The 12,886-nt window shown below is 36.0% G+C and overlaps 1 protein-coding gene across 3 annotated transcripts in view; it reads left to right on the top strand.

The window, feature by feature from the left end:
- Window positions 1-12,886, top strand: part of DMTF1 (cyclin D binding myb like transcription factor 1) — a 52,018-nt gene that overhangs the window by 15,846 nt on the left and 23,286 nt on the right. For 2 of the 3 annotated variants that reach the window (XM_058524709.1, XM_058524712.1), the window contains exons 2-5: window positions 788-908; window positions 2,101-2,217; window positions 4,030-4,152; window positions 9,453-9,547. In XM_058524709.1, the coding sequence (XP_058380692.1) occupies window positions 2,109-2,217; window positions 4,030-4,152; window positions 9,453-9,547 (327 nt within the window). In that variant the 5' untranslated portion in view covers window positions 788-908; window positions 2,101-2,108. The remainder of the gene's footprint in view (window positions 1-787; window positions 909-2,100; window positions 2,218-4,029; window positions 4,153-9,452; window positions 9,548-12,886) is intronic. The other variant, XM_058524717.1, reaches the window with a different exon arrangement.

Here is a 12,886-nt window from a genome sequence, read left to right on the forward strand (position 1 = left end):
ATGGATAGCAGTTCTCAAATAACCATCCTGGAGAAGAGTTCTAATTAGAATACTGCAAAAATTGGGATTTTTTAATCCTTAATTTTTGCTGAAACATCTCCTTGAACCTCAAATCCTACTGTGCTTTTTAAATTTTGGTTGACCCTGTGGGGTGAAGATGAGAAGCCTATTGAAAGAAGCCTTTAAAAATCAGTCATTTCAGGGTTTGTAAGTTTCACATTGTGCAAAAGCTTGCTTGTAATTTACCTTTTCTGGCCTGATTGTTTAGGATTTTTTTCCCCACAGATTCCTAGGCCGAGTTGTTCACAGATATTATATAATTTTTAATGCTTTAAGATGGAATATGATATTATATATAAAGAGAGATGTTAATTATTGTAAAGAAAAAATATAGTTACTGGTAATATTTATGGTACTTTATTACTTGATGTATACCCTGGATCCTGTTACACATACCTACGTCTACAGTTCATGGAACCACTAACATAATTCAACCTATTTTTTCCAAGAATATTTAACTGCCTGATGGAGGGACAACTTGGGTTGAGAAACTGCATATAAACTAACATATTGAGTATAGGATCTCGTCATTTCTGCCCTTCATTGAAGAATATTTTCAGAGGCTGATTTCCAAAAGGTATACTTAAAGGAGAATTCTGGTTTTGTCATTCCTCTTCTAGTTGAGACATCATAGAGGCTTAAGGCTAGAGTGACATCAGCATATTGCTAGCACACAATTGTTTGTTCCTATTAAGCCTTATTGTATAATGCAGTAATTTTTTTTCAGTGTTGCAGGGGTAGGAACATGGGGGAGAAACAATCTGGATAAAATGAAAGTGATGCTGGTGGCTAAGGGAAGGCGACTTGATTCTGTGGGAAGGGCTATAGCTGATCCATCTGTTTTCTAGGTAAGCCTGCCTTTGTTCCAAAGACTTCACCTCATGATTTCCAAGTTTTAGTCATAACTAGATCATGATTTCCGTTTGTCTTTAATTTGGAAATGGCATCTTTACCGTTGTAAAGTGAATGATGTCCTTTTAGAACAGTAATTTGTATAGTGAAACGTGAATGAATCACTGGATCTTCACCATGTAAATGTTAATAGATCTTAAGTTTTTCTGCCAAAGGAAAATGCATTTGTGTAAATGGTAAATATATGAACAGGCTAATATCTTGTGTATAGGAGCCTAAAATATTGAGTGATTAATTTAATACACATCAAGGCTTATGTCCTCTGTATTATTTAGTTGGTAAAAAGTATATGGACAAGACCAAAATTGAGTATTGAGGCAAGAGTTTCATTGAACATTATAAAGTAAGCCTGAAGACTTCAACCAGGCCAATGATTATAATTCAATACATTTCCGCCTTACAGCCATAAGATACTGTATTCTAAGACTCTGGTCATTCAGTCTGAGCAAGAGGAGAATAATATATGTGTAAAATAGCAGGTAAAGGTACTTGAAACAAAAACAGTTCTCTGTTTCAAAAGAAGGCCTAGCTCCATATTTACTAGAATAGCAATTTGGTGAATGATGGATATATGCACTTGTTTAATGTTATGAAAAAAACAGCAAGAGGATGTTTTTCAGATAATAATAGAGCTATTTTTCAGGTAATGATAGAGCTTAAATACTTGTAAAAAGTGTTTTTGGAGAAGGAGTTCTTAAAATAAAAGTTTTGATGAATCTTCTGCTAAAAAATCATAAGTTAAACACCCATTTGAATATATCACAAAGCTGCCAATAAAAAATAACTAAAATGTAGTGACAGTTTTGCTGATATGACAGACAACTTGGAACAGATTCTCTTTTACTGGATGTGGTAAAAAGAACTCTTTTTAAAAAGTAAATGCTGTAGGTTTTTAATTAATCACAGCAGTCAGATTCTTACAGATTATTACATCTATTTCTAAATAATGAGTATAAACTTTTGAAAAACAGTTTTTGAAATCTGAACTGTCATTGCAGTTTTACATAAAGAACACTGTAGGCAGATACAAATTGTGGGTGTTTTGAGGGAGGGAGGGAGGGTATGAACTTTATGTTCATATTTGGCAATAATTTTTTAAATCCTAATCTGAAATCTGTTCTTGTGCAGATTTGAGTATGAGCACAGTTGAAGAGGATTCTGACACAGTAACAGTAGAAACTGTGAATTCCGTGACTTTGACTCGGGACACAGACGGGAACCTCATTCTTCACTGCCCTCAGAATGGTAGGAGAACTTGCTGACAAATAATTGTGAATCTTTTTGGTTTTCTGGGTTTCATGTCACCTTTGATCCCTATTATCCAGATAGACAGTTTAGGCTAGGACAATAGAAAAGGAGGTTATTTCTTTGGATCATGGATTAATCTTCATTTATATTTTTATTTATATATATATACCTTTGTATATTTTTTACTTTACCCTAAATTTTAACCTTTATGAATCTTGTAGTTATTTTATAAGTAAAATCTGTTAAACTTCCAAAGATGATGATGGATTAACTATAACACTTCTTCGATACCATTTGGTGCCAACAGTATATGTAGTACGTTAGAAAATGTAGTAGTAGTCCTGCCAGTGTGAATAGATGAACATTTTTGTGGTAGAACCTGTGTTAGAGAATTTTACGTGACTATGTGAATGAGATTTAATATGATCATCTGTAATGAATTGTTTCAACAGACTTGAGGCTTGTGATTTTATTGTTACTTCTCTACCTTTTCTTTATTTGTATTATTTATTTTGCTTTCAAATTCATCTTTGCTCATCCTAGGTTCTGTTTTCACACAGTATTTAATCCCTGGGTTATTTCATTCAAACTTGTGGTTTTAACTACTACCTACCTATTAAAATCATTTAAACTTCTGTGTTTATTCCGAATTCTCTGTGTTTCTCATAGGCACCTTAAATTTCACATGAATTCTTTCACAAAATTCCCAAACCTAGTTCTCTTTTTTCCTTTTTCAGTCAATTTCATTACTTGGATCCCAGATCATAAATGTGGATAGGAATAAATCCTTCTCTCATCTTCCACATTCATTCTGTCATGAAGACTTATTGATAGTATTATGTTTCTTGAATCCATTCCTTCTTCTCTGTCTCAAGTACCCCTTTCTTAATTCAGATTCTCATTTGTCACCTGGGTAGCTCTAATAGCCTTGTAACCAGTCTCCCACCTCTAATTCATCTTTCAAACTGCCAGTAACATCGGTCATATAGTGTAAAAAGGTTTTTTTTAAAGCTTACCGTGGTTTCTAGAATATAATTCAGGTTCTTTAATTTGGCACATTGGCCTCTCATCGTCTCAGCTTTCCTTCTAGTCTCACTTCCTGCCACATTTCATATATCTATGTTCCAGCAGTTCACAACTGTTTTTATTTTCCTAACATACCTTAGGCTTTTCATACCTCAGTGTCACTGCACATATTACTCCTACTGGCAGTAGTAATCATTTTCCCTGGGCTTCTGTTTCTCTTTCAAGTTCAAGACGCTTTCTCCAGGAAACTTTCCTTCACCTCCAGTCTAAATTAAATGCCTCTCCACTCTGCTGGTATAACAGACTCTTCATTCTACCTTCACAGCTCTTATTGCACTATTTTGAAATTGTTAGTTTAGTCTTCTTCTCCAATACACGGTGAGCTCCTTGACAGTGTCTCTCATTGTTCTGTTACCAGCACTTAGCACATAGTAGGCATTCAGTAGATATTTGTGAGTAAATTAAATAACCAGCCCTTGTCTTTACATGTGAAATATTTGGAAAGCCAGGTGGTTGACAGCACAAAAGTGTGTTGTTTAAAAAGTGGCACGTTTGTTCATAGTTCCTTGTCATCAGAATAGGAGTTGAGGTTCTGCACTAGGCAGAGAGAAGGCAGTGTCCTTTTGAGTCCCACTTGCTCAACTGGGTTTGGCTAACTGAGCAAATCAGTAGGAAAATGGTTTTACAGTCATTACTTGTTGAAGATTTTGTTTTTTCCTCATTGGTTTGAAGATTTTGAGATTCTTTTGTTTGTTTTTGTTTTGTTTTGTGTTGTTTCATTAGAAGCTGATGAAATAGACTCAGAAGATAGTACTGAACCTCCGCATAAAAGGCTTTGTCTGTCTTCTGAGGATGATCAAAGTATTGATGATTCTACTCCTTGCATATCAGTTGTTGCACTTCCACGTAAGTCATCGTGTGTTAAGAACGCGGAGTTCCGGGGCCGGCCCCATGGTGTAGCAGTTAAGTGCGCGCGCTCCGCTGCTGGCGGCCCGGGTTCGGATCCTGGGCGTGTACTGACGCACTAGTTGTCAGGCCATGCTGTGGCGGCGTCCCACATAAAGTGGAGGAGGATGGGCCCAGATGTTAGCTCAGGGCCAGTCTTCCTCAGCAAAAAGAGGAGGATTGGCATGGATGTTAGCTCAGGGCTGATCTTCCTCACAAAAAAAAATAAATAAATAACTTTTAAAAAAAAGACCACGGAGTTCCCTTTTGAAATCAAATTTTAGCTTGCGAGAGATTGAATTGGCATTTCAAGATAGACTTATTTTTCTCTTCATTTAGTCAAAAAACCTCCTTTTAACTAATACTTAAAGAATGCTTATTTATGTGCCAGGTATGGCTATAAATGCTTTTACATATATTGTCTAATTTAATCATCTCAACTTTTTTTTATGATTGCCTCCCCCGCCCCGAGGAGCCTTTTTAGGCATATTTTTCCTTATAATGCTCTACCCCATGAAATTTTAATGCCATGAATATACTGTGTGGGTTTTTTTAATAACTGTATGTATGAACTTGCTTTGTTAATAAAGAGAATAAGATTTTTTTTCACCTCCCCTCCAAGAATCATATTCTCCCTCATTTAGAAAGCACGCTCTGGAGTAGGTATTGTTATTATCCCTATTTTACAAATGAGGGAACAAGGCACAGAGAGCTGTAATAACTTGTCCAAGGTCATACCCAGGCATTCTGGTTCTTGTAGTTCATACTCTCAACCCTAAAGCTATACTGCCTATTCATATGATATATGGCTAAATGGACCTTACGTAGAAGCCTGATTAGTTTATCTCACTAAAAAAATTTCTTGCTGTGTTTTATATTCCAAGATCATTTACAGTAGACTGGATCCTAGGAAGGTATAGTATTTTGGGTGGAATACTGTTGGCGAAAGACTACAACACGCTGACTATAATGTTAGATTGTATTTCTGATTGCTTGGCAAAGAATATGAAATCTTGTTGAACTGTGGGGGCTCCACAAAGCTGGAGTAGATGTCTTAGTCCATGGCGATGGGATTGGGGCACAAGGCTGGTGGAGGCACCCTGCGCAAAGGAGAGGCTTGCCATATCTGAGAACTTTTATTTTGCCTTCAGCATCAAGCAAAATCACATCTTCATCCAGTGGAGAAAAACTAAGACTAGTTTTTTATCGTGGAAAATCATGTCTTCACCAAGTTAGATACTTACTATTATTTAGAGTTAATTGCTTATTAAATTGAAAGAAAAAGAAACCATTTTATATCAGTTTACTATGAGACTTCATTGAAAAACTGTTAATGTTAGTATTGCTAATATTGGTTCCATTTGTGGCATATACAACCATAATGTATTTCTAATTAAATGATCTTTTCTCCTAATGATGATTCATATGATTTTTAAAACTCTTTCCTAATTTGACTATCATTATATTGTGATTCATTGTGATTCAGTTTTAAAATTTGGTTGGCCTATCTGTACAGATGCAATCCTATATGGACATTTTCTAAACTGGAATTTATTTTTTATTCAGATATAATTGACATGTGACATTATATTAGTTTCAGGTGTACAACATAATGATTTGGTGTATGTATGTATTGCAAAATGATCACTACAATAAGTCTAATTAACACCCATCACCACACATAGTTAAAAATTTGTTTTTCTTGTGATGAGGTGTACTCTTAACCACTTTCAAATATATGATACAGTATTGTTAACTATAGTCACCGTGCTGTACATTACATCCCTAGGACTTATTTATTTTATTAAGCCAGAGTTTTTGAGTGATTATCTTGATATAAATTATGATTGGTTTATTCATTTGGTTAAAGTAGAGTGCCTTGAACATGATCGTAGGTTCAAACTACACTTGATATTTCGTTCTGTTTTGTGGTGTTAGACTGAATCCTTCACACACTCATTCACTTAACTGGTTAAGATAATATGGCTGTGTTGACATAATAGCTGCTTGAGGCTGAGTTATAGCATCATCACGTATGGAGGGCATTCTGGAGCCTAATTTTTATAAGACTGAATTTATCAGAAGCAGGCTTGAAATATTTACGTGTTCCCTGGATTTGTAAAAAATTATGTTGATAAAATCAACTTAGGAAAGTTTCTACATTTAAAAAAAGCCACATAAAAGCATGAAGTCCTATATCAGTCACCAGCGTCTGGGACTGATTGAATGGGCAAGTCTTTTGCCTTCGTGGATTGGACTTCCTGGAGGTGAATATTAGTTTCTAAAGATTTAACTTTTAAATTTAATTTTAATATTCTGGTTTTCTTTACATGCTTTATAAAGCTGAGAAAATTTATCTGTCTGTGGGCCAGCCCCGTGGCTTAGCGGTTAAGCGCGCGCACTTCGCTACTGGTGGCCCGGGTTCAGAACCCCGGGCACGCACCAATGCACCACTTCTCCGGCCATGCTGAGGCCACGTCTCACATACAGCAACTAGAAGGATGTGCAACTATGACATACAACTATGTACTGGGGCTTTGGGGAAAAAAAGGAGGAGGATTGGCAATAGATGTTAGCTCAGAGCCGGTCTTCCTCAGCGAAAAAAGGAGGATTAGCATGGATGTTAGCTCAGGGCTGATCTTCCTCACAAAAAAAAAAAAATTTATCTGTCTGAGCCTTAAACATCCTCTTAACTCTCATGTTAATCAGTCTAGATCACTTACTGACCAGTTGTTTTTGCAGTCGTCTACCGCATTTACTCTATTCCCTATTCATAGTTATATCTCTTGGTTACTTTTCATTTAGATGATTATTGCAATATCTTAGCCTCTTATTCCTTTTGTTCTCTACACTGCCTCATTTATCACTCCTATTACCACCCTTGCTGTTCCCTATTAACTGGAGTCCATTTGTGATCTACTTCACACTTTGTTTTCTTATGGCTACTTCTTATCTTTCCAGCTGACTTCCTCTAATAGTTTTTAACTCCTGTAATCCTTTACCCCACTGGGACCCATTGATCTTACCATTTTTTCATTGTTCCTTCTCCACTTATATCCTTTGTTCCCTCCTTACCCAGTTTCAGTTTCATGGTTAATCATGATAATCACTGTCTTGCATTTACCTTCAAATCCTTTTTTCCTTCCCTCAGTTCATTGTTCTTTGGTGAAACCACAACCCTGGTAAATCTATCTGCCTATTAATGTCTGTACCGGTACAGCTAGAGAAGAATAGCACAAGCAAGCTTACTGGTCTCACTTTTAGTTCATGATCATCAACTTGAAGTGGGCTTGTAATGTTGCCTGCCAGTCACACCATACTTTTCTAGTGTTCTTTCTCCCACTCTGAGATGACTGTTTCATACATCCTGAAACCTCCAATACTTCCTCCACCTTTTTTACTCTCAACTGGTAACCTTGGTTCCTACTGTACTGAGTAAATTGAAGTAGCCAGAAAATAATTTCTACAAGTTCCACTACCATAAATACACACCCACATGTATCTATGTCCATATATTCTGTCTTTTCTCCATCCTTTCAATTCACTAGATCCCATCCTTTTTGCCTACTCAGGGACATTATTTCAGCAATTCTTGCCTGTCTGTTCTCAGTCATCAATTTTTCATTGTCTACTGGATCGTTCCTAGTAGCGTTACAAACATACCTTAATTTCTTCTTTAAAATAAAAAGTCCCGTTAGCCCACTTTTGGCTCCATCCAATTTCTCTACTTCCCTTTAGAGCAGAATACCTTGAAAGAACTGCCTGTACTGCCTCCATTTCTTCTTCTAACATTCTTCCTTAAACCACTCCAGTCAGGCTTTTACCTCTATCACCTTACCAAAACTGTTCTTCCCAGGTCTCCAGAGACCTTGTTGGTAAATCCAAGGGTGACTTTTTTTTAGTCTTGGTCTTACTTGATCTATCACAGTTTTTGACAGTATTTATCGCTCCCTCCTCCCCGAAACATTTTGTCACTTGGCTTCCAGGGAACATATTCTTCTAGTTTTCTTCTACCTTTCTGTCCATTCCTTCTCAGTCTCTTATGCTGCCTTGTGTACGTCTCCTAACCTCTAAATGTGGAGTGCCCCAGAGCTCAGTTCTTAAACTACTTCTGTTTTCTGTTTTTTACTCCCTAGAACTTATGGTTTTAAATTCTGTCTCTGGTGATGACTCCCAGATTTATTCCAGTCCAGACTTCTCTTAACTCTAGATGTTTAGAAGGTATCTCAAACTAATATAGTTTAAAACTGAGCTCCTGAAACTTCCTAAATTCTTAAATTTGCTTCTTCTGCAATCTTCCCCATCTCATTAATGGCAAGTACAGTCTTCCAGTAGCTCAGATAAAAAAAACTTTAGTATCATTCTTGACTTTCAGTTTCTTTCATATTTGGTTTATCTGCAAATCCTATTGGCTCTACCATCAAAATATGTCCACAATTTGAGATGCGTCTCCTCACCCTTACTTGCCTTCAGTCTATTCCAAGCCACTGACATCTCTTATCCAGATTATTGAATTAGCTTCTTAACTGATCTCACTCCAGCCCTTATCGCCCTTCAGGCTCTCTTCCCCTAGCAGCCAGAGTGATCCTGTTAAAATAAAAGTCAGATTATATCACTCCTCTACTCTAAATTTTTTCAGTGGTTTCCCATCTGAGAGTTAAAGCCAAAGTCTTTACACGTCCCCACACAATATCTTACTGTTCTCGTTCATTCTGCTCTGGCCACACTATCCTCCTTGCTGTTCCTATGGACTGTCCAGGCGTGCCCCCATCTCAGAGCCTTGCACTTGGTTTTCCTTCTGAATGAGGTACTCCTCAGAGCATGACTGACTCCCTGCATGACTGGCTCCCTTATCACTTTGTTCCAAGTCTTAAGTTACTTTTCTTGGCTTCCTATCTAAAATTTAAAACATGCTGTCCCACCCGCAACACATTCCCTTTCTTGGTTTATTTTTTTCCTTACTACTTTTCACCGTCTAGCATAATACCGTGTTCATTTTGTGTCTTCTCCACTGAAAAATAAGCCCCATCAAGGCAGGATTTTTGTTTCTTTTGCTCACTGCTGTCTTCCTATCACCCAGAGAAATACCTACTACGTGTTAGGTACACAATAAATATTTGTTAAGCAAATATATATATACACATGTATTGGAAGGGAATGTGTTAGGAAATCAGATGGTCATGTATTTTTTCCATGGATTTTTTTAAATAATTAGAACCTGCCATTATTATTCTGGAGTTGAACTGTTCTTTTTCTTGAAGTTTCAGAAAATGATCAGAGCTTTGAGGTGACCATGACCGCAACCACAGAGGTGGCAGATGATGAGATTACTGAGGGAACTGTGACACAGATCCAGGTATAGTAAGTCTTTTTACTGGCTACAAGAGGATTATCCTTTACACATACCTTAGGTGATTAAATGATGAGAATACATTGTGTCTGACAAAATAGCAACCACAAAATTGAGGTAAGACTTACTGCTTCATTCAGGCTTCTAGTCCCCACACACATGAGTCTTAGAATTGTAAGCAAAGATAGAATTTTAGAATTCATTCCCTGTGGAGTGGTTCACATAGGTGATGCATGTGCATTCTTTATCTACATGGCGTGATCTCACTAGAGCTGTTAAATAACTTTAAATTTTATCTTACCGGTTATATAAGATATTGATTGGGATATAAAGCTTTTTAAGGTAAGTTTTACCTAGCAGTTATCCGTAGTGACTGATTTAGAAAGGCTACATGTGTTGTCTGTTCTAATGTGAATGGAAACTAGTCATTTCAAGTAGATTTTTTAATTAGAATAGTTGTAGTTATGGTAGTTCCTTTTGGTGCCTGTAGGACTAGATATATTTTACCATATGTTAAGAGGCTGGATAATAATCATCCTTTCTTTTCTCCTCTTATGTGAACTTTAATTGTCTCATATAAGTTATTTCTGCCAAAAGTATTCATTGCTTTCTTGGATAGCCTGAAGCTAAAATCTGTGGTACATATAAATTTATTTCTGGCTGATTGTGCCTTTCTTTTTAGATTGTCCTTTTGCTTCATCTCTTCATTTAATAAAATATTTTTGAAGTAGATAGTAGAGACATCGTACCATTATTTTCCCTATGTGAAGCATCACAATGACCCTTTTTCAGTTAAGAAGTATAATAGTTACAGGTTGATATGTAACATCAAGGACTAACAATATCTCAGGTAGGTGCATTGTGAACCTTTTGCAATAGGGAACTTCATTCCAGAATGACAGATTTCCAGAGAAGTGAGTCTCTGATGTGCTTCAGACAGGCTGGAGATCCTCATAATCTGCCTTTGGATTTCAGTGGGTGATTTGGACAGGAATTTTTTCCAAGTCCTCTGAAGCAATAGAGCACATCTTGTCTTCAAAATGGGGCTTGTCAAATTCATTTCAGATTCAAAGACTATGCAGTCTCACTTCCGTTCCATTTTCAGCACAGTAAAAATAAATATGTATGTATATGTGCGATTTGGTTTACAACCTAGTTATTGTAAGACCGAGCAGTGGCAATGTTAGTTAGACAAGTTATAGGGTGCTTTTGTTTGGGTTATTTCCAGAGAGTTAATGAGTATAATTGAACATTAGCCTCTTGGTTTGTTATTACCATTTTAGTAAATGAAAAACTTTTAATAATTTCTAATATTTGTTTAATAAGACTAACATTAGCTTGTGAGTGAAAGTCAGCATAGTTAAAAGTTCAGAAATAGTCTGCTTTTTGCTGTGTCCTTTTTTGTCAAGCCAGGTGTAGCTATTTCACAGAGTTCAGTAATTAATGTATTATGTCTCTTTCCAGTGATGAGACTAGCTTGAAAAATAATTAGGAATTAAAATTTTTCCCAATATATACAATACTTTGTGGTTGCAAGAAATATTCAATGGGTGAAATATTTATTTTTAGGTTTCTAATCCTGTATATACTATAGACATGAAACTCTACAGCTTATAAAGGCTTCATTTATAAAGCAACAGCCTCCTAAATAAAGCCTGCGTAATTTAAAAGGAGTTATGCGTATAGTAGTAAAAAATGGGGGTAATATACTATAAAAAACTAATTAATATCTATATACTAGGTATAGATAGATACCCTTTAAGGTACCTAAGTCTTCTGCTATACTCATTTGGTTCATTTGTAATTGACAGTGTTGAATATTATTGGTAAGGTTTAATAATTATTTGCTTCATTTGATGGCTGTTTACATGTTTAACATTATATGATTTAAGTAATAATTGCAACTCTTCATCAGGAAAATTTGCGCCATAAGGCAGTAAGTGTTTGCCCAAAGATAGCAATTAATCAGCGTGACAGCTTTATTCCTAAGGTTCATAGAGTGGGCTTTGCTGTATATTTAAACTCACTTTGGGAAATGGTGATTTTATTCTTTTCAGCAACTGATTAATATAAGAGATCATCGTCTCGGGAGACCTTTTTCTAGGTTACATTTCTTAAAAGTGGGTGTTGTATGTATCAAGGTCTTATGGTAGCTCTCTGTATAACCCTTGAAGAATAGCTCCTGTGTCAAATCTTAGAGAATTGCAATCTTCAGAATACAAGAGGCCTTAGACATCACCTGTCTGGTCTGTCTCAAGTCTCAGCTTTATAAAGTCCTCTTGGTCATTAAAGGAAAAAAATCTAAAATGTATGACGCGTGAATATTGGGTTACAAAACGTTTCAGACTTGTTCAGTAATTTCTAGCTTTTTGCCTATGCATTTAAAAAAAACATTTTCATAAATACAATATATTCATTACCACCAGATATAAAAATAAAGTAAGTGACAATAGAAGCATGGCTTTTCTCCTCGTTGTGCTTTTGTTGTTCACTGACTGCTGCTGTCTTTCCAAGTGAGATTGGTTTCAGTCCCTCTTGAAATTAAAAAATCAGTTTCTCCTTATTCAAGAAAAGTCCAATCTTCGTTAGAGCTTACCTCCAGCCAGTGACGTAGCTTAGTAGTTGATCCAGTCCAGAGACTGCACTCAGTTAACTGAGTGGTCACTAGGCATGTGACTCTCCTCTTATCATGGTGTACCTGTGATAGGCTCATACCTGCTGCCAAATCTTCCTCACTTACACTATAGCTCTCTTTAGCCCAAGGCCAACTCTCTTAAAAGTGGCTTCATTCCAGCAGAATTTACTTAGATTAGGTATGTCTGTAATTGAAAATGTACCCGATGATAGTTGCATAAATATACGAAAAGCGACTGAATTTTATACTCTAAAGGGTGAATCTTATGGTATGTGAATTATATTTCAATAAAGCTGTTATTTTTTAACTACACATTTCTCACTAAAGACTGCTTTAGCTGCAATAATAATCATAAAAAAAAATAGTACCATACAGTTCTTTGAGAAGATACATTAATAAGGTAGGAATAGGCTCTAGAGGTTGGCGTAAACAAAGTTGTCAGTAAACGATAAGCAGACCATGAATTTGCAATAATGTGTTTTGACTTATCCTGTTAATCTTTTAAACTTAGCAGGAGATTATATTACAGGTGACTGTATATTTAGGCAGCAAACTACCTGTGAGGACATTAACAATCATAACACTCAACCCTACTGTTTTCATTTTATTGTATGTATAAGCTCATTTTACATATATAAATATACAAATGGATTTTGATATCCTATATTGATTTAAATACTTAATGGAATCTTAGCCAATATTCTATAGAA

Source organism: Diceros bicornis, chromosome 3, assembly GCF_020826845.1.
Source record: "Diceros bicornis minor isolate mBicDic1 chromosome 3, mDicBic1.mat.cur, whole genome shotgun sequence".
NCBI lineage: Eukaryota > Metazoa > Chordata > Mammalia > Perissodactyla > Rhinocerotidae > Diceros > Diceros bicornis.